At 44.0% G+C, this 20694-nt stretch overlaps 1 protein-coding gene across 2 annotated transcripts in view; it reads left to right on the top strand.

The window, feature by feature from the left end:
- LOC111152576 (synaptic vesicle glycoprotein 2B) overlaps window positions 1-14575 on the top strand; it is a 183527-nt gene extending 168952 nt beyond the window's left edge. For both annotated transcript variants that reach the window (XM_022511064.1, XM_022511065.1), the window contains exons 10-13: window positions 808-941; window positions 4091-4291; window positions 8471-8630; window positions 10908-14575. In XM_022511064.1, coding sequence (XP_022366772.1) covers window positions 808-941; window positions 4091-4291; window positions 8471-8630; window positions 10908-11091 — 679 coding nt within the window. In that variant the 3' untranslated portion in view covers window positions 11092-14575. The remainder of the gene's footprint in view (window positions 1-807; window positions 942-4090; window positions 4292-8470; window positions 8631-10907) is intronic.
- The last annotated feature ends 6119 nt before the right edge of the window (window positions 14576-20694 follow it).

Here is a 20694-nt window from a genome sequence, read left to right as displayed (position 1 = left end):
TTTATTTATTTGACAGAAATTACAAGTAGGCAGAGCGGCAGGCAGAGAGAGAGGGGGAAGCAGGCTCCCCACTGAGCAGAGAGCCCGATGAAGGGCTCAATCCCAGGACAATGAGACCATGATCGGAGCCGAAGGCAGAGGCTTAACCCACTGAGCCAACCAGGCGCCCCAGGGAAGTTTTTAAAATGAAGATTCTCAGTCCCTCACAAATCTATTGCTTCCAAGCCTACTAGGAGGAGCTGAGGAACCTGCATTTTTAAACAAGATTTTATTTACTTACTAGAGAAAGAGAGAGAAAGTGCATGTGCAAGCCAGAGTGGGGACAAAGGAAGAGGGAGAAGCAGACTCCCTGCTGAGTAGGGAGCCTTAGGTGGGGCTCCATCCCAGGACCCCAAGATCATGACCTGAGCCAAAGGCAGATGCTTAACCGACTGAGCCACCCAGGAGCCCCAGACCTGTACATTTTCAAAGCTCCTCATAAAGTGCCACATGATCAGTATTTTCATTTCACAGTAGCTTGTCCATATCTCGATGAGTCTGAGGCAGAAGGTCCATGACTACATTTGGGAATCACCAGGCTGCTGCTTCGTACCCCCTGTGTCTATCCAGATCAGATAAGTTCCCATACTCCCGGTCTCCTTCCTCCTTTATAAACACCAGCTAAGGAATAGGGAACTAACCTTGGAAAGTAATGTTTCAGCACCCTTTCATTTGAAGTTCTCCTTTTCCTGCCTTTCTGTGCTTTCCATGTTGGTCTCAAGGCTTCTCTCAGGACCAATCACTCAGGGACTAATGTCTTACCCACAGGTTCACAAAGATGTACTTTAAACATGTACTCTTTGAGGACACGTTCTTTGATGAGTGCTATTTTGAAGATGTCACATCTACCGATACCTATTTCAAAAACTGCACCATTGAATCGACCGTCTTCTACAACACAGGTGAGAACATGGGCGGTGTGGGTGCATTGTATCAAGGGTGGACTGGCCTTATTTAAGAAGCAAAAGTGCTCACGTGCGCCTGAATGTTTATAGCAGCAATGTCCACAATAGCCAAACTATGGAAAGAACCTCGACATCCATCAACAGATGAATGGATAAAGAAGATGTGGTATATATATACAATGGAATACTATGCAGCCATCAAAAGAAATGAAATCTTGCCATTTGCGATGACGTGGATGGAACTAGAGGGTATCATGCTTAGCAAAATAAGTCAGTCGGAGAAAGACAACTATCATATGATCTCCCTGATACGAGGAAGTGGAGATGCAACGTGGGGGGCTTGAGGGGGTAGGAAAAGAATAAATGAAACAAGATGGGATTGGGAGGGAGACAAACCATAAGAGACTCTTAATCTCACAAAACAAACTGAGGGTTGCTAGGGGGAGGGGGATCGGGAGAGGGTGGTGGGATTATGGACATTGGGGAGTATGCTATGGTGAGTGCTGTGAAGTGTGTAAACCTGACAATTCACAGACCTGTACCCCTGGGGATAATAATACATTATATGTTCATAAAAATATTTAAAAATTTAAAAAAAGCAAAGTGCTCAGTCATAAGCTTTAGGAGTAGGAAGGTACACACGGACGTCGTTATTGAGCATCAGGTTGGAGAAATGGGTTCTAGTCCGAGGCATGGCACGGATTAGTTGCACTATCTTTACCAATGTAATTTGCGTGTGTTATCATACATGAAGTGGAAACAAAAGTTCTGGGTGAGTGCTCTGATCGCAAGCATCTCCGATGCCGTAAGCGGCAGGTCTTCGGTGGGAAGCCTTTCGGAAGCCAACATTTCAGGAAGGTGGCATTTTATGCATGGAGTACTTTCTCAAAGACCTCACGTAATTTGCAAGGTTCATGTTCTCACAATAATAAAGGGAGAGGGAAAATTGTATCTTTTCAATCCTTGTGCATAAAGTGAGATGAGAGGCATATTTTCAAATCACACCATTTCAGTCTTCCATGATTAAAAAATTTTCACAAAATCCCACCACTCTATCACTCCTCGTCACTTTTACTACTCTCATCATAGGTTAATAACATACCAAGGGGAGTTGAGACATAAGGAAACTACCTGAGCTCTACCACGGGTTTCATCTACATTGTCTCCAGTGAGAAATGTACAATTACTCCCATTTTATAGCTCAGGAAACCCAGGCTTAAGCCCTTGCCCAAGGCCACAGCTAGCAAGCTGAGAGAGCGTGGATTCATTTCCGAGTTGTTTGGTTCTGAAGTCTGCGATCTGTCCAGTGAACTCCATGCGTCGTGCCAATATTACTGCTTTCTCCTGACCCTCAGCACCATGGCTGATGCAAGAATATCTTTTCCTTCCATGAGGTCAGGCTCAGAATGTTTCCTCTCTGTCCTCCAAATATCCCTCCATCTCTAAGTGATCCATTATGAGATGTACCTTTGTAATTTTTTTTTTAGCCCGAACCTAAAAAGGCATATACGTTGCCTGTTTGTTATTAAAACTGGATGCGTCTTTTAATTTCTTCTTTCAAGTTTTAATGATGCCTCTTTGCATATGCTCACGTGGGGACTTTTGCAAACACCTGTACTCATGAAATGTCAGTGCTGGGAAGTGATGGAGAGAATCAGGTGTACTTTTCTAATTTTATAGGAGGAGGTTACGGAAGGTTAAGGAAGGTCAGCTGCAGAGCCAGGTCCCGAAACCCAGATTTTCCGAGAGCTTCCTTAGGCACCCTTTCTGCTTGGACGGTGGGTGTTAGAAGGGGTCAGAAGACTTGGGAACTAGTTCCAAAGCAAATTGTTTATATTTTTTTAAGACTTGATTTTTTCGGAGATGTTTAAGGTTTAAAATAAAATTAGAAAGAAGGTACAGATTTCCATAGAGCTCCTGTCCCCCAGCCCTGTCTCCCCCATCAAAAACATGCCCTCATGAGAGTGGTGTATTTGTTACCATTGATGAACCTACACTGACACCTCATAATCATCCCAAGTCCAGAGTTTACAGGAGGATTCGCTGTTGGTGTTGGACACTTTCTGGGCTTGGACAAATGTATAATGGCATATATCCACCATTATCATACCATGTAGAGTATTTTCACCGCCCTAAAAATCCTCTATGCTCTCCATATTCATCTCTCCCGCTCCCCACTGTGGAAACTACTGAACAAATGGGTTTTAATTTTATTTTTAATTTAATTTAACTTAATTTTAATTTTAAAAAACATTTTATTTGTTTATTTTAGAGCGAGAGAGAGAGAGAGGGAGCACAAGCATGTGGAGAGAGTGAGAGAGAATCCCAAGCAGACAGTCCCTGGGCATGGAGACTGACGTGGAGCTCAATCCCAGGATCCCAAGATCATGACCTGAGCTGAAATCAAGAGCCAGACGCTCAGCTGACTGAGCCCCCCAGGCGCCCCACAAACGTTTTTCATTTTGAAGAATGTTCAGGTTTCTGCATGTGTTCTGGAATGTTTCACCTCAATCCAGACCCAATTCTTGTGTCTTCTTCTTCCTGTAAGTTGGGTAGCCTCGGAAGAATGGCCCAGCCTTGGTGTGGACCCTGGTGTCATGTCATTGATAGAAACAGGATGGTTTTGGGACACCTCAGTGGCTCAGTCGGTTAAGCATCTGCCTTGGGCTCAGGTCATGATCCCAGGGTCCTGGGATCAAGCCCCACATTGGGCTCCTTGCTCAGAAGAGAACCTGTTTATCCTTCTCCCACTGCCTGCTGCTCCCTCTGCTTATGCTCTCTTTCTCTTGATATCTATCTCTCTGTCAAGTGAATAAATAAAATCTTTTTAAAAAAGCAATTAAAAAAGAAAGAAAGAAACAGGACGGTTTCCTGGTTGAAAGATGATGTATTTAGAAGTGTGTCTCCATGGGCATTCACTTCATTTCCCTTTGCTTACAGGAAGTGGAAGCAGTCATTACCTTGTTAGGGTTTTCTCTGTCCACCCATACCTGGCCACATGTCACCGTGACTTTGAGATTGTCTGATGGCCAGAGGTGTGGGGCAGCCTGCCCTCGGAAGACGTGTGACTCCATCCCTGCCTCTGCCCCATCTCTCCCCAGCCCCTGTTCACTGTACATGAACCCACAGTATCCTTCTCTCCCCAGACCTCTACAAGCATAAGTTTATCAACTGCCGGTTTATCAACACGACCTTTCTGGCGCCGAAGGAGGGCTGCCACATGGACTTTGAGCAGGATAATGACTTCCTGATTTACCTCGTCAGCTTCCTTGGCAGTCTGTCTGTCCTGCCTGGCAACATCATTTCTGCCCTGCTCATGGATAGAGTTGGAAGGCTCAAGATGATCGGTGAGTAGTTAGGGACGCCGCATCTCCTCCAGTAGGTGAGGATCCTGGCTTTCAAAATGTATTAAAGGAGAGGATTTTTCTTTTTCTTAAATAAATCTTGTACTGGAAACCAAACAGGTAAGATGGGATCTGCTGGTGGAGAGCCTAGGAGGCAGGCAAGGCTCCAAAACTCCCGGACTCCATGGATGTAGTTTGAGACCTATGGTCCAAGTCAGGGACTCCTTTTCATTTCCCGACTGAGCGATTCTGGGATAGTCACTCACACTATTAGCACTTCAGAAGTATATTGAACATGTCCATTCTACCCGCTTTGTAAGATTATTGTAAAAAAAATAATAAAATGCTCTTCAGTGAACATTGGTTCATCTGATGGGTTTTTATTTTATTTTATTTATTTATTTAATAGAGATCACAAGTAGGCAGAGCAGCAGGCAGAAAGAGAGGGAGAAGCAGACTCCCCGCTGAGCAGAGAGCCCGATGCAGGGCTCGATCCCAGGACCCTGGGATCATGACCTGAGCCGAAGGCAGAGGCTTTAACCCACTGAGCCACCCAGGCGCCCCATCTGATGGGTTTTTAATAGACTGCATTGCTTATTATGATTTCATAGTGATGACACTTAGGCTTTGGAGGTGCACAGACTCATGTCCGAGTCCTATCAGCTCGAGGCTATCTGACTTGAGACATGTTCCTTTACTTCTCCAGGCTTCAGGTTCCATATCTGTACCTGTAACTAGCTGATCAGGTTTTGTGAGGCTTGAGCATAATGTAGCCAGAGTATCTTATAGCGCTTGGTGCCTGTAGGTTCTCAAAAATGGTAGAAGTTTTCACGTATGACTTGCTTCACTGCACCAGGATTCACAGAAGTTTGCTACAGAAACACATACTGTGCATGGAAAATAAGAAACAAAACATATACACCCAGGGCCAGGGAAAATATGTATTGGAATATATAAATTGTAAGGCCAGCATGGGGACGAGAACAACACACTGATACACATGCCGTGAAGGGTCTCTTCTGGGATGTAGCCGGTCAGGAAAATTAATACCAACTCCCTAGCAGGGAAGCTCAAAGGGGAATAAAATAAATCACATAGTCGTTTTGTCAGAGAAGAGCAAATTAATCAGAGCTCGGCAAAGGGAGCTCTTGCCAGTGTGGGGCTCGTGGAGTATTATTATTGTAAAAGTAGCATGAATATTTAGAATGGGGAGCACAAGAAATGCCGCATGTGGCATCACAGTCACAGACAGAACTGTCTCCTGGGTCAGAGGTGAGGCCCTGGTTAGACCTGAAGCCCCTGAAGGAAGGGCAGCGTTGACTCAGTCCTCAATGCCTGAGTTTTTCAGCCCACTTATACCCTGTGCAAGACCAGCAGCTCTGACTTAGGTGGCCATCTCTGCCAACATTTGCTTTATGAGTCTTCCCACCTTCCTTTCCTTCTCTGAGCTTCTGTTTCCAATTGTGAAAGTAATACCAACCTTTGCTCAAATGTGATAAGGTGTGTGAGAGTAGATGGGTGATGTTTCTGTCATTCTGCCCCTGACCTTTCCAGCCCCAGGTTGAACAGCGAATACTGTGGCTGAGCCCTGGGGGTAGCCCTAAACATCCTTGGGAAGGCAGGGTCTATGAGGGGTGGGGTGGATGCATGTGTGCAGGGGTGTAGCCTGTCCCCTGGAACAGCCACATATTCCCCCATAGAGGCAGAGTTGAGGCTGGGCAGGGGGAGTGGGCAGGGCAGCCGGAGAGCAGACATCCCCTTTGCAGCCACAGCAGCCTATCTTGACATCATAAATGTATCCCAGATCAGAACTGATTTCTGTCACGTTCCCCAAACTGGACAGCCGGAACTACTATTTCTCATTCTTTGTAGCCTACTCTTTTACTAATGTCTGTATTTTGGTTCTGAGCTGCACTGTTAAAAGCACAGACAGTTCTTTCTTCCTTCTTTAGTAGAAGGTCTAGCACAAGGTGGACCAACGGTGATATTCTTAGTACGCGGCTCATAGTAGATGCTCAATAAATATCTCAATGGGATGTAGGTGACCTGTTTTGAAATAGTCTTTCCACGAATGAAAAGAACTATTTCTTCAGACAAATTCCTCTTGAATCTGCCGGGACATAAAATGTACTCTGCTGTGCTATTTCCAGGGTAGAAGTCATGTCTTGTTAACAACAAAGTAGAAGTTTTCCTGATGAGGCTGTTTGTTCTCATTTATTCACTCGATAAGCGGTAATATATGCAGGACTTATTCTCTGCCAGGCTGTGTGTGTGGCACACAACGAGAAGGCAGCGGTAAGTGAGACAGACAGCGTCCTCATGCTCACAGAGCAAATGATCTATTGGGAGAGACAGACATAAACTAGAAATTTCATTGAACAAACACTTATAAAGCATGGATTATAGGTCAGGCTTCCTGCCAAGCATTTTGTAAATATTAATATATTTAACACTCCATAACCCGGTGAGGTAGGTACTATTTTTTGTCATCACTTTACAGAGAGGGAAAGTGAGGCAGCACAGGGAGTTTAGGAGACTTGCTCAAGGTCACACAGGGGAAGAAGTTGGGACTTGAACTCAGGCCTCTCCATCACAAGGGAAATGAGTGTTAACAGAGTGGAAGTACAGTGGGTCACAGGGCTCTATAGTAGGATTACCTAATGTAGCTGAGAGGTCAGTTCTCTGACTGTCACTTGATTTATTTGATGGTAAGCTTTTGTATTCAGTAAACTTTTGCCAACATTTATTGTAAGCTAGACACCATGGTTGGGCAATTTGAGGGAAGCATGCATTTAGGTGATATAGGTCCCAAGGCCCTTGTGGCCCCATAGATGTTTATCTCCTTCTTAGCTGTTTGGAAAGATGTTACCAGGTGACCTGCTCACAGCCCTGCCCCCTCCCAGAATCAGCAGAATTCAGGCGACAGTTACCGTGTCCCAGCTCACCAGCAGGGTTTGACATCAGTGTTGGCAACTCCAGGTCTGAGATTCTAGACGGAGGCGTCCCCACCAGGGAGGTCCTTGTGGGTGAGGCCAGGCCACCAACATAGCTTCCTGTCAACAGGACCCCCAGGGTCCTGATGCCTGGGAAGGACCGTTGGTCTGTTTCCCAGCTGGTTGTTTGGAAAGCTACTTTCTTTGTTTCTTTCTTCTGTCTATTCCCACTGCATTTCCAGCCATAGTCCTGGTCCACGCCCTGCATCCATTCCACATTCCCCAAGCTCTTCTGGGCTGGATGGAATGGATTTGGGCAGCATTTGACATGGCCTTCTTTCAGTGAGAACTTTTATCATGAGCTGTATCAGTCAGAGTGCTGGTGGGAGAAAGGATCCACCTTAGATAGTGCTAGTGAAGAGACTTTATGCATGGGATGTGGCTTTTAGAGTCAGGGGGTGCGGGTGCAGAGACACCCGGATGCTAGTGAAACTGCCAGCAGGTACTGCCTCTAGGATTGCAGGGAGAAGATAGCACTCACAGAGCCCAAGGAGAGCTGGAACCATGGAGGCAGAGGCTCCTGGAAGGAACTATAGTCCTGGGGTGGGGATGTAGCCATCGCCAAAAAAGGGCTTATAAATAGGCTGGGAATTGGGAAGAAATACTCCAACCCCTCTCTGCTCCCAGCTGACAAAGGAGCCACAGGTACGCAGGCCCTGGGGGTTAGCTTCTCAGGGCACAGGGCAAGGCTGAGAAGGTAGATCAGATGTCTGGGGTGGAGATGGGATACATGGAGAATAAACAGCAGGGCCCTTCAGGTGTTCTTCTGCAGCCCATTTACAGTTCTGTTCTCAGTAGCACGTAAGCTCCATGAGGATTTTTTGATATTGATATATTTCAGGCACCCAGTACAATGTCTGGGACATAACAGATTCTCAAGGAATGCCTCCTCGGCCTCCTCCCCAGTAATTCTGGGCTGGGCAGCACCACAAAGTGAGGATTTCAAAATCCTTCCAGGAGGCTAACCCTGGTGACATGACCCATGCAGAAGGCTCTGATCCCACGGCTGGAGGACCATGTGGGGAGCCATGCTTTCTCCTTGTAGAAATAGGCCTATGACTTGAGGGAACCTGTTACTTCAGGTGCCTCTGTGAAGATGGGAGTGGGTGACAGTCTTATCTAAGACATGGGCTTCATGTTTTTTTTTTTTTTTTTTTTGTTTTTTCCTGCCCTCGTCCTGCCCCTGTAGGTGGCTCTATGCTGATCTCGGCAGTCTGCTGCTTCTTCCTGTTTTTTGGCAACAGTGAGTCTGCGATGATTGGTTGGCAGTGCCTGTTCTGTGGGACCAGCATTGCCGCCTGGAATGCTCTGGATGTGATCACGGTGGAGCTGTATCCCACCAACCAGAGGTCAGTTCTTCCCTGGGGTTCCCTCTGTTCCACTCGTTCGGACTTCTTTGGCCAGAAATCTACCCATTCCAACACCCTCCCCCACAGCCACCTCGGTCTTTTGGTGTTTCACGGACAAAGCAAACATCTCTTTGGTGGTTGAGTTTCTTCTGCACGGGGGTTGGCATAGGTAGGGAGGTGAGCAGGCTAAAGCCTGATGGGGTGGGGAGAGGGTCTAGATACAAAGGACAATTATAAACCATGTTTGGGAGAGAGGAATGAGGGGGACACCATAGGTACCATGCACTCTGAAGAGAGGTGATAACAGGCCTCTAATGGGAGAGAGGGCAAAAAGGTGAAGAACTAGATAAGCAAAGGGTGGGGGAGAGGCAAGGGCAGATAAAGGTGGGGATGATGCCTGATGGTCTAGGGCATTTGCAGAGAATGTGGTAGGAATGCCTAGCATTTACTTCTACTTTTGTGCAAGCCATATGGGAAGAGGCTTGGTTGAAAGGCATAGGGTCAAAGCCATTATGCAGAAGTTATCCCTCCTTATGGAGAGGGAGCTGTGAATTTTAAGGATGGCAGGTTAAGTGGCCCTATGGTCAAAAGGCATGTGGAGTGATGTGGAAGGCAGGTAAATGAAATTCTGCAAAAAAATCTTAATGATATTCCCCCAATTGGTGACAGAGGTATTAGAATATGGAGAGCTATGGCAAAGCACAGCATTCCATATTTGGAGCCCCTCTCCCCTGAACCAAGAGCTTCTAAGTTTTACAAAAAATAAGAGGAGGAAAATTATCATATTTCCATGGTATATGCTTTTACATCTAGGAAACTCAAGACAATTATAAAAAGAGACTGTTAGAAACAGTAAAATAAATTGATACAGTGGTCAATGATAAAACTAACTTAACATATGGGATTTAAAAATGTATCTAAAAATTTAAAAGTAAAATTGAATTCCATTTAGTAATAGCAGAAATCCCAAACTATTTAGGAATATAAGAATATAAGGAATAATAAGAAAAATGAAACACTTATGTGAAGAAAACTATAAAGCTTTACCGAAAGATGAAACAGAAGTCTTATATATATGTCAAGATATACTTTACGAAATTCTAAGAAGATTTATTCTCACACAAATTTCAAATCTTCTTTTGTTTCTTTCTAACTTCAATGAATCCATTCAGAATTCAATGAGTTTTTTTCCTTCCCTCTGGAAACTTGGGACAACTTTGGGAATTTCATGTAAAGAAATACACATGTGAAAATACCCAAGAAAATTCTGAAAACAAAAAGATTGGGATTGGGGGCTAGTTATATATAAAGTGATTAAAAATGTAAAAAAATTAATGTACAAAAATACAAACACATTCTTAATAAACCTATGATATCAAAAAGAAATATTTTGCTTCAGTTGAAGAGAGCTGGTGCTGGGAGTATAGTCTCTGTATACAGATGGAGTCAAGAAAGGACAGATGATTAGTAGCAGTTACCACTGAGGGGACACCTGGCTGGCTTAGTCAGTAGAATATGTGACTCTTGATCACTGGGGTGGTGAGTTTGAGTCCCATGTTGGAGGTAGAGATTTCTAAAAAGAAATAAATGAACTTTAAAAAAATAGTAGTTGCTCCTCAGAAGTGTAATTGGGGGATAATAATTAGGATTAGGTTTTCCCATGGGTGACAGAAATCTCAAATAACTGCAGCCTTGGGAAGGTAGGCATTTCCTCTTTGTCTCCTGTAGAAGTCCAGAGCAGGCACTACAGACTCTTTTCATCTTGTTGTTCGCCGTTTCATGAGTTCTGCCATGGGCTAAGATGAGACCATCTACATTTTTGGAAGTGGGATGGAAGGAAGAAAAATGGAAGAGAAGAGAGCAAAAAGTACCACTTAAGACATCCCTCAAGGAAATTTCTCAGGAGCTGCCATTTGCACTTATATCCCATTGGCTAAAAACAGTCACATGGCCAGACTCTGAAGCAAGGGAATCTGGGAAATGTAGTCTACATTTGAAAAGAAAAAGAAACAAGTGTGAAGGAAATACTCCAGAATGTGAATAATGGTGATTGTCTTTCAGTGGTGGGGTTATATATCTTTGCATCTTTATGTTATTCTGTATTTCCAAATTTGCTTAAAATGAGAATGTTTGACTTTTATGTTTAGGGACAGAAGTCCCCTCCCACATCTTCACTATACATTCCCTCACAACAAGGGAAAGAAAGGACCCAGTCCTGTTCATCCAAGGAGGTCTGGTTCATCTTTTAGAATGATTTACTTTCTCCTTCTTTTACAGGGCAACAGCCTTTGGCATCCTTAATGGATTATGCAAATTTGGTGCCATCCTGGGAAACACCATCTTTTCTTCTTTTGTTGGGATAACCAAAGTGGTCCCCATTCTTCTGGCTGCTGCGTCTCTTGTTGGGGGTGGCCTGATTGCTCTTCGGCTGCCAGAGACCCGAGAACAGGTCCTGATGTGAATAACCTCTGGGGAAAGAAGATGTTGGAAGACCCTTATCCAGGAACCTTGAATGCACCCATGCTTCCTGTCTATCACTGTCCAGAGGACACTGTCCAGAGGACACAGGAGGAGAAGTTGATTCTGTGACTCCTAGTTTAGGACCCATCAATATGTTTGTAACTCAGGTGACTGATTTGGGGGTGTCCTGAATCACCTTCAGAATCCCAGAGCTGTGTTCTTGGCTTTGGGTCTCCCCAGCCCAAAGCAGGGGAAGAAGGATCACAACTTCTAGTGGGTGCACATGCTGAGCAAGGAGTGTGTATTCCCCCTACCGAGGTGAAAGGACTTATTTGCATTTCAAAATGAGTTTGAGGGTGAGAAACATTTAAGTTCCTCCTCCATAAAGTTCCTCAGAGCCTGATGACCTAACAAACTGACTTGCCAGGAAGTTAGAGTCATAAATATTGGGCTTGAACTACAGGATACTTATATTTTTGCATTTAAAGGTATCACCGAGCCCATGTTCCATTTGAAAATTGGCACAATAGCATTGAAGATACTCTAATATAGAAAACCAAATATTTGAGCAATATCTATTGAAATCTGCTCTGTCCTCAACCAAGTGTCCTAAGTTTTCCATGACGATTAGGTGGTAAATTTAAGGATAATATTTATTCCTGTTTTGATCTATTCAAAGAAACATAATGTGATAGGTATTCTGTAAACTAACTTTGTACATAACTATATCTGGGTTTAATTTGCAGAAATGGTACCTGCAAATATTTGCCAGTGTTTTAGCCATATTTTGGGAGGAGCTGCTGTTTGGGGTCCCAGGAAATTGGGTCTGATTGAATGAAATGCAAGCACAATATCTTATAGCCATTTAACTTGCTGTCAGGAGGATGCACTTTGCAAACTCACGTTGTACAGTTCATTTAACCCAGGCACTTTTCTTTGCGTAGGTGGAGTAGTTACTTTTCTCTCTTACACAGATCACTTGTGAATCAAGCTCACCACCGTGGGTACCGGCATTAGATGTTGCTGCTCCCCCAGAAACAACAGAAGGATTCCGGGTCTCTGGGGTTCTCTTTATAGGCAAGAATAAAACACAGTGGACAAGATGAGTGATTGAGGAAGGGATGGGGAAGTGTAGTCACAGTTCTCCAAAGTGTATATTCTTTCTATTTCTTTTAGCTGTAAAACATGATCTGTATTTGTTATCCTAGTCAGTTCCCATGAGAAGTCTATGCTATGTGTCTTGGTTCAGGACCTTTGAAAACAGATGTCATTGGCATGGGAATTAGGGCATGCAGTGGATGTCAAGTATGTTTCTCTTCAGTGCTCCAAGTAAATTCTTTTCTGAGATGTTTGGAACATGAGTGGGGGTGGGGTGCTGTGGGGTAGGGAACCCAGGAAAAGTGCTTCGGGAAGGGTCAGCAACAGGCTGAAGTCTTGACAACACAGAAAAGGAAGGATTCAAGCACTGGAACGATCTAGAATGGGACAGTGGGCTATGAGCTCTTGTCCCTGAAGGTGGACTGGCTGAGGCCAAGTGAGCATCAGTTTGTAAGAACTCATGCTTCAAGCTGGTTTGCAGTGTTCTCAGTGCTGTCAAGTGCCACACATTCCCTACCAGACATCTCCAAAAACTGAAGCGAGATAATGATGACCCCATGGAGTATTTTCTCGGCCTTGGGGAAACACTTTGGTCCCAGGACAGCTTCAGGCCCTCTTGTGGTTGTTTTCTGGAGTAACGGGTATACAGGAGGAAAGAGTAAATATTACACCTTTCCACCTTGGATCTGAGATCAGTTGTAATGGTTAAAATGTTGACTTTGCTTCTCTTGTCTCCTACCTCTTTATTCACTCTTTTTTTCTTTACAGGGAAGGAAGACATGTCAACTCTGATTTGACACCCTGATCCCCATAGATATATAAATATACTATTGTGTATTAACGTTTTTCTCAGTGTTTTCTAGGAGTTACCTAACATAAAGGCTGCATCAATAATGAGAAGCCCAATGTAACATAGCTGTAACAGACTTTCCGTATTCTGGCCATATGAAATACAGTGGCTCGGTTCGTTCAAGGGAAGTGTGGAAACAGAGACGGCCGCATCCCTTGTAACGTTATTTTTCAATGGGATGATACCATTTAATGAGCAGCTACCATGGAAGAAATTTACAAAGCAGTTAGAGTGTGAAGAGGAATCTTGTAAATCTCATGTCCGATTAATTTTTGAGTGTTGAGGTGGCTGCCATAATTCGGGGGTCGATTCCATTTGGTTTTCAAGCTCTAACTTCTGTGTGACCTTTATGGCTCCTTAAACCAACCACCTAACCAACCAAGGGCAGTTCCGGTCTCATCCATCATATCAGCCTTTGTAAAGGGTGCAGTCAGACTCTGCAGCCTTTCCCCGTCCGTGAAGGATTGCCTGACGCTGGTATACCTGGCCACTTCTTAAATGCTGTCATGCCTGCTGAGATCAATGTTTCTTTAAAAATAGTCTCCGTGGCAAGTCCTTGGGGGATAACGTACAGCATTCCTGGCCAGCCACTTCTTTTTCATTTCATGTTCTACCCTGAGAGACTCCCGATGGCATCCTTGTGGTGTGGAAGGTTGAGGTTCTCCTTCGTGAGGCAATGCTATTCACAGTTCATGATGTATTTTATGATGCCCATTTGGGGACCCGTTACTTTTAACAGCCTCAACTGTGTTGTGTCATCTCTTGATGCTAATTTCTGACCTTCTGTTTTATTGGACATAATTAGTGAAAGCGGTGTGCCTGTTTGTGAAGTTTATAGCACATGCACCTGAGGTCATGTGACAAATAACCACATTCCCGGGGTCCCCCTGCTACCTTGTATTAGCTCAGTAAAAATAATAATAAAAATAATTATAAACAAACCTTTAAGAACTGAGGCTAGAGGTTATTTCCAGACGCTAAGGTGTCTTCTGGATTCCTAAGTGGATTGGATCAGTTGGGGTTGACATGTAGAAAACCATTTCTTTCACCTTATTTTGCATATGGGGACCTTGAGAGAGCAAATGATGATATGACCAAGGAGATGCGTAACACTGGGAGCGGGTTACAAGGCCTGCAGTGATGCTCTCTCTATAATTCTGGAGTAAACTCTCAGTCCGTGATCTCCTAACTGCAGGACCTCCCATTGAGTCTCTGAGGGATGGGATGAAGAGACAAACATTTATCCTCCATTCCCAGAGGCCATTCATAGACAACTCACTTGATTGTCTCACCTGGAATAAGTGGAAGGATCATCGTATGAAAAGATTGGTATTTATTCATCTAGTCACTGATTCATTCATGTATTCAATAAATCCTTACTGAGCCCATATTGTGGGCCAGGCTCCATGCTAAGCCTGGGATCCACTGGTGGAAACCCTGGTTACAGTCCTGCCTCCTGCTTCCTTCTACTTACGGCAAGTGGGCAGGATGGTTATTAAGTTGGCAATAAAAACAGTGTGCGACGGTCTTATCATCGGTAAAATATACCTTCTGCTTGTAAGAAGGTTCTCATTTCCCTACCAGCCAACTGTGGATTTCTGAATCTCATTGTTTTCTTTCTTGTTTCTCTTTTCCTCCAAGAGTATAGTCATTTCTTATCTTCAGAAACCAGGTAAAGGAAAAGACACCTGAACTCGTTTTCTCCAGAAAGTACTCAGTTTTTACTTCACTGATTTTGCAGAGGGTTGTACGTGGAAGAAGGGCTGAGGGCCTGGAATGCAAGCAGAGCATTGAGTAGTGAGCGAGGCTCCCCGCAGTCCCAGGAAAGGGGTGTCCACTTTCACGGTTGGCTCATCTAGGGGGCATCTGAACCAACACTGACCCAATCTTTGGGGTTTGGTTGGGATTAGGTTGGATAACGTATGGCTGAAAACCTCAACCAGCAGGTTTACAGTACATTCATAATAAGTTCAAGTTTTATTTCTCTCCCATATTAAGGAAATCTGGAGGAAAGAAAGCCATAGCTAGTACGGCTGCTTTGTGATTGGATTCTTGGGAACAGACTCCTGCCTTTAGGCTTCCTCAATTTTTAGTGCACTTTTTCCATGAGGCTGCCTCAGGGACCGGGATGGCAATTTTCCTGCTGGTCCTCATATCCACAGTTCAGGCAGGAAGCAAAAGAAAGGACAAAGGGCAAAGGGGTGGCACCTCCCAGCTAAGCCCTCTTCCCTTGAAACTGTCCTCTTAGACCTTCCTTCTAGTTCCTGCCATATGTATATCATCGACCTTAAATGACTGGAAAATATGTCATTAACCTGGGAATGTTACCATCCTTCCTCCAAATCGAGGATTCTAGCGTTAAGGGAGGAGGAGAGAAACGATAGGGTGGCTGATGCTTCTTGAATTTTAGTCTCTGTCAGAATCACCTGGAGCGGCATTCAGACTCACCCTGCTGGGCTCCACCCCAGCTGGGGTGAGAACAGAGAACACGCATTTCTAACAACTCCCCGGTGAGGTGGACGGTGTCCGTCCTTGGGCCATATTTTGAACAGCATTGACAGCCTGCCAATTTGATTTGTTGGGGGAAGCTCTATTACCCTGGTCACTTAAATCCAGCCCAAACAGAAACTCACAAAAGCTAGCAGCTCATGAAAAATGATCGCCATCTTCCTAAAGTTCAGAGACAGTCAACCAGTGGCAGTGCATCAGTAACTGAAGAACATCAATAAAACTACCGCCTTCCTTAGAAACTGCTTGGTTTCACTCAGGCCTTGAACTGACAGGCCCATGTCTCTTTGTAGGCCTCTAATAATTCCCTAGGGTCACCAGAGGGTGGACAGAGTTTCACCTGGGGCTGATGAGCTGTTTTTCCTGTTTCCATGATGTAATGATTTTTACAGATGTAAATACATTTGTGGCATATTATAATCCATTAGACCTTATATTGGTTCTCTTTGCTACTCAAAGCTTTCTCCAATCTAGGGTGCACGGGAAGTAATAAAGACATACACCTAGGTGTGACCCTGACCTGCTGATGATCAATCTGAACTTGGTTTGGAAATGTTTCTTGAAAAAGGTGAAGAGATTTCTCTTTTAAGTAAGAGAAAGGCAGAGCGGGATAAATTTCTTTACTTAGACCTCATTCAACATGTATTTACAGAATGGGTCCCATGGGTCTTATGGTCGCAGGTCTCTATCTTTAAGTGGTCCCCTCTTCCTTGACCCCATCCAATGCTTTGTGCTTCTGTGGGTAGCTGTGCTGTGTTCAGACATAGCCCTAGGAATATTTTGGAAATAAATCCTTTGGCATTTGAGGCAAGCCTAAAGCACATTTTATTTAATTTGCAGAAGTATGGGGAGGAAATTTATATGCATGGTTTTGGTGACAGCAATGAAGTTCCTAAAAAGATTAATGATGACATGAAACAGAGACTAGAGCTATCCACAAAGGTTAACTGAAGAAATAAAAGTTATGTCATTGCTAATTACAGAATGAAGAGGGGCTCTCCTTAGCAGGACTGTTAGTACACATTTTGGAAATTTTGAGCCAGGAGCTGAGTCCCTGTCACCTCACCGGAAACACATACTTAGCTGTCTGTGCACCTCTGGTTCTGCTGGCTTAAATGATTTTTAAAATTTCAGAAATGATAAATATTTATTCCTTCAGAAAGGGACTGTCCTCTACCCAAGTTAATGTGGCTGCCACATTTGATAATTTTGCTGTGCAAGGGTGGGGGGGTCTGTTAGATTAGTGACTGTCACTCAAATCCCCTGTCCCATCCTCCACTTCCTATATACAATATATAATCTCAGTTATTCCAATTTCTCAAAATCAGCCTGTGTGATTTCATTAGGACACCAACAAAAGACCCATAAAAATGTCTTTGCAGGGAACTCAGACTTTGAACTATATCACAAAAGACTGCTTTCAAAAATACTCAGAAAAACAAGTAGTAAGCTAAAGATGGACACATTAGAAGTGACTCTAGTTTATTAATGTGTTTCTCCTAAAAAATTATAAAGAAAATTCCATCAATCTCAAAAATACTTGAAAGTGATAAAACTGAACTTTAAAATGTGTTTTATGATACAGCCTTCTTTTCAGAGCTGTCAGTTTGAGTCAAGAAAACCCAAGGTGAACAAATGTTTGAAGTGGATCACTGATCCTGATTTGCTGGTCTTCATACTAATGATTTTCATAGGGACAATTTACAATAACCTACAGTCTATATATTTTACAGTGGAAAAAATCTATAAACCAAATATTTTTTTAAAGATGAATTTATTTATTTATTTGGGGGAGAGAGAGAGAGAGAACATGAGCGGGAGGGGCAGAAGGAGAGAGAGAGAGAGAATCCCAAGCAGACTCCATACTGAGCACAGACCCGGACTTGGGGCTCGACCTCACGACCCTGAGATCACGACCTGAGTGGAAACCAAGAGTCAAACGCTCAACCGAATGCATCACCCAGGTACCCCAAAGATTTGCAAACAGAATATAGATTATCCATTGCTGAGATGCGTGTTAGAACTCAGGCTGTCACGAGTGAAGCATAAAAAGGGTATTGATGTGTATCTAAAACATTTAACACATTATTTTGAAAGATAGCTCTCAGCATTTAAAGTTACATTTTGGGGAAGGGGGAGGTATTGGTGACATATGAAAATTAAAAAAACACACCTCCCACAGTATCTAGATATGAAAACTCTGACTGCTTAATGTACGTGCCTGGATTAGACATCTTTGATTTGGGCTATTTTCACATAAGGGATGACATCTAAAAGATATTTTAAAATGTATACATGTGAAACCCTGATCAAGTAGTTAAACACAGATTTGTCAATTCTGCTCCATTTCAAATGGGGTCAAACATTAAAGTAGCTGATCTGTCCATTTCTGGCCTCAGGAATGGAGAAGTATATAAGGTTATTTTTCTGCATGAGATTTGGCCCCAGATTTTTGTTCCATCTGAATCCAGGAGGTCCCCAAACCCGAAGGATGAAGGGAGTGTCTGTATCTTTTGTTATCCCTTCTCTGTTCTTGATGTGATGGGTGACGCACATACAGCGGGCTGAGGTATTAGGAAGTTTCCTGCTGCATCTTTCCATACAGATTGGTGCTTATGAATCCTTTTTCTATTTCAAAGTGATAGGTTATATTTGGAAAGTCCAAGCGCCAAAGAACAATGATGCAGGATTAAGACTTTTTATTCCCCGGTGGGGTAGAGGGGCCTGAGAGACACGCCATTTTGGGGGAGAGGTCAAAATATTCAGATGTGGGTGACTCTTCGTGGTCTTCCTGAATGTTTGGCCAGCGGTTTTGAATCTTTTCTACAGCCACTGCTACAACTGCGGCTATTTCAGTCCCTTGACTGGATGGGACACTTTTTCTAGCCTGTCAGGCATAGAGGTTAGGCACTGATGTCCGCCATGGCAATTTGCTCCTGGACCAGGGGTGTCTGGGAGAAAGATAAAGGCAATCTCACCAGGTGTTCTTGATGTCTCTGTGAAGTGCTCTAAGATCTGTAAAGAATTCTTTGTGGGATAGAAGGCATTCCCAATACCATTGCTATTGATGAAAAACGCTGACACACAGCCAGTGGAGGAAGGGGGTTTCTCTGGAAGCCTGCCGTCTTTCTGCAGACCACCTTCAAGCTGAGATGATAAAAAGTCAGGTGTCTTTCACAGACCTGTGTCATACTGACCTGTCCTCCACCCGTGGCCACGAGGAGCATAGAGCCACGTGCTGTGAACCATGAAAAGGAAATCTGCATGTGATGGGTGGAGGGACCCATTACCAAGGGTTGCGGTGACTTGACAACTGGCTGGATAAACCACTGCCATATGACCGTCTAGAGCTGTTGGGATACATCTGTCAGCAATGCCATGCGCAGAGAATGCGTCCACGGAATGACTGAGCTCACACTGCAAGTGCGGAGTGACCAGAGCCATTTTTGTTTCCCTGTTTTTCACGCTCTAGTTGCCCTGTGTCTTTAAGTGTTTTCCATCTGACCGTCCCTGGAAAGTGGAATTGCTCTGATGACCTAAGCGTTTTTGTTCTTCAGTGTATTAAAGGAGGAGAAACATTTGATTTGGTGATTGCTGATGAAAATGTTAACCTCCACTACTTTGTGATCCACATATTAGCAAGTCCTCCTTGAGGACTTAACTGCATGACAAAGAATGTGATAAATATTACCTCCTTTAATTGCCATAATAACCTAATGATGTAAGTGTTGGGTTTTTTTCCCCTGAGAAATGGGGAACCTGAAGTGTAGAAAGGCGAGTAACTCGCCAAAGACCAAAGAGCTATTACGAGGTGAGGCCAAGGACTAGTCCCTCATCACTGGGCATAGAGTATAGTGTAATTGTCCCCCTGAATTGCTCCCAAAGAAGCCTGGAGGTAGACTAGTCAGTGACTACAGATGTTTCCAAACAACCAGGACACAATTAACCAAATTAGATGCCATCTCAAGTTGAGAGAATGCCACAGAACGGTGATTATTTAATAGACACTCCTTGCTTAATGATGAATGGACAGATGAAGAATCAAGGTAGTTAGATGGTGAGAGGCAGTTAAGTGTCACATTTAAAATATTTAATCCCTGGATAGATTCAAACACTTGCCTAACACTGCACCCATAGCTCTGGGTCAGGGTCTTGGAGGTTCCTTGCTTCGCCAAATATCAAAGCGTTATTGGATGGTGGGACCTCCGGAGGGGTGTCCAAGGGAGAGTCCTTGTTCTGGGGTGGTGGTGGGGGTATGGGAGGCATAAGATAGTAGCTTTTTCTATCCAGTATAGAAGCATTTCAGTATTTTAAGAGGTATGGAAGTACCAGTGTGGATTGGCTGTGTAGAAACCTCGGGGGCTGCAACTGGTCAACCCCTGTGTGGCATCTCTTTCTTGGTGGTGTTTCCCAAGGACTTCCTAAGGCTGCTGAGACTTGCCATTAATTAAAAATACTTTGAGGTTGGATTCAGATTCTACCATGGACACTATTTGCTTGATTCCTACAACACTAGAGGGCAGTAACTACCTTGAAGACGCAAAACAGTTTTGTACTCCAGGGCCGGTTAGCCTTTCGTCCCAGTGTCTCTGTCAAGTGGAATGAGACCGCTTTTGCAAAACCGTGCATATTTCCCCTCTTTTCTTTAAGTTGCATCCAAATGTAGAGATGATTCCAGAACACATTTGCTGGGGAGCGCAGGGTACTCTTCAACCATGTGTAATGCACTCCAGCCTGACATAGAAAGACTTTCCTAATCTTGGTGGGGGACTTGTCTAGATCAGGTTTAGCAAACATTTATTAAATGCCCATGTAGACACACCTACCACCATCCTAGCAGACCGCTGGTATTTAACCCATGCTTATTTAACGAGTCCTTCCCCGTTTACTGTTGCTGGGCGATTTCCTATGGGCAAAACCTCAGGGTGTGCCTGGGAACTTGTGAAGATGAGGTGTTATAAATGACAATGCAGAAGTGAGTGGTGTTTTCTATATTCATAATGTGTCTACTCAAAGATGGAGCTCTTCCTCCTATGGGAGGTGGCCCTGACGTTAACCATATTTAAAAACATGTATCCACTGTCCTAAATGAGCTCATGAGGGCGAATCTTTCCAGCACAACTGATCCGTGGAAAGGTGGTCAGATGC

The sequence above is a fragment of the Enhydra lutris genome, unplaced genomic scaffold (genome assembly GCF_002288905.1).
Source record: "Enhydra lutris kenyoni isolate GAN:26980312 unplaced genomic scaffold, ASM228890v2 scaffoldscaffold29, whole genome shotgun sequence".
NCBI classification, from domain to species: Eukaryota; Metazoa; Chordata; class Mammalia; order Carnivora; family Mustelidae; genus Enhydra; species Enhydra lutris.
Note: the sequence above shows the minus strand (reverse complement) of the source record. Positions and strands in the feature narration are given on the sequence as shown.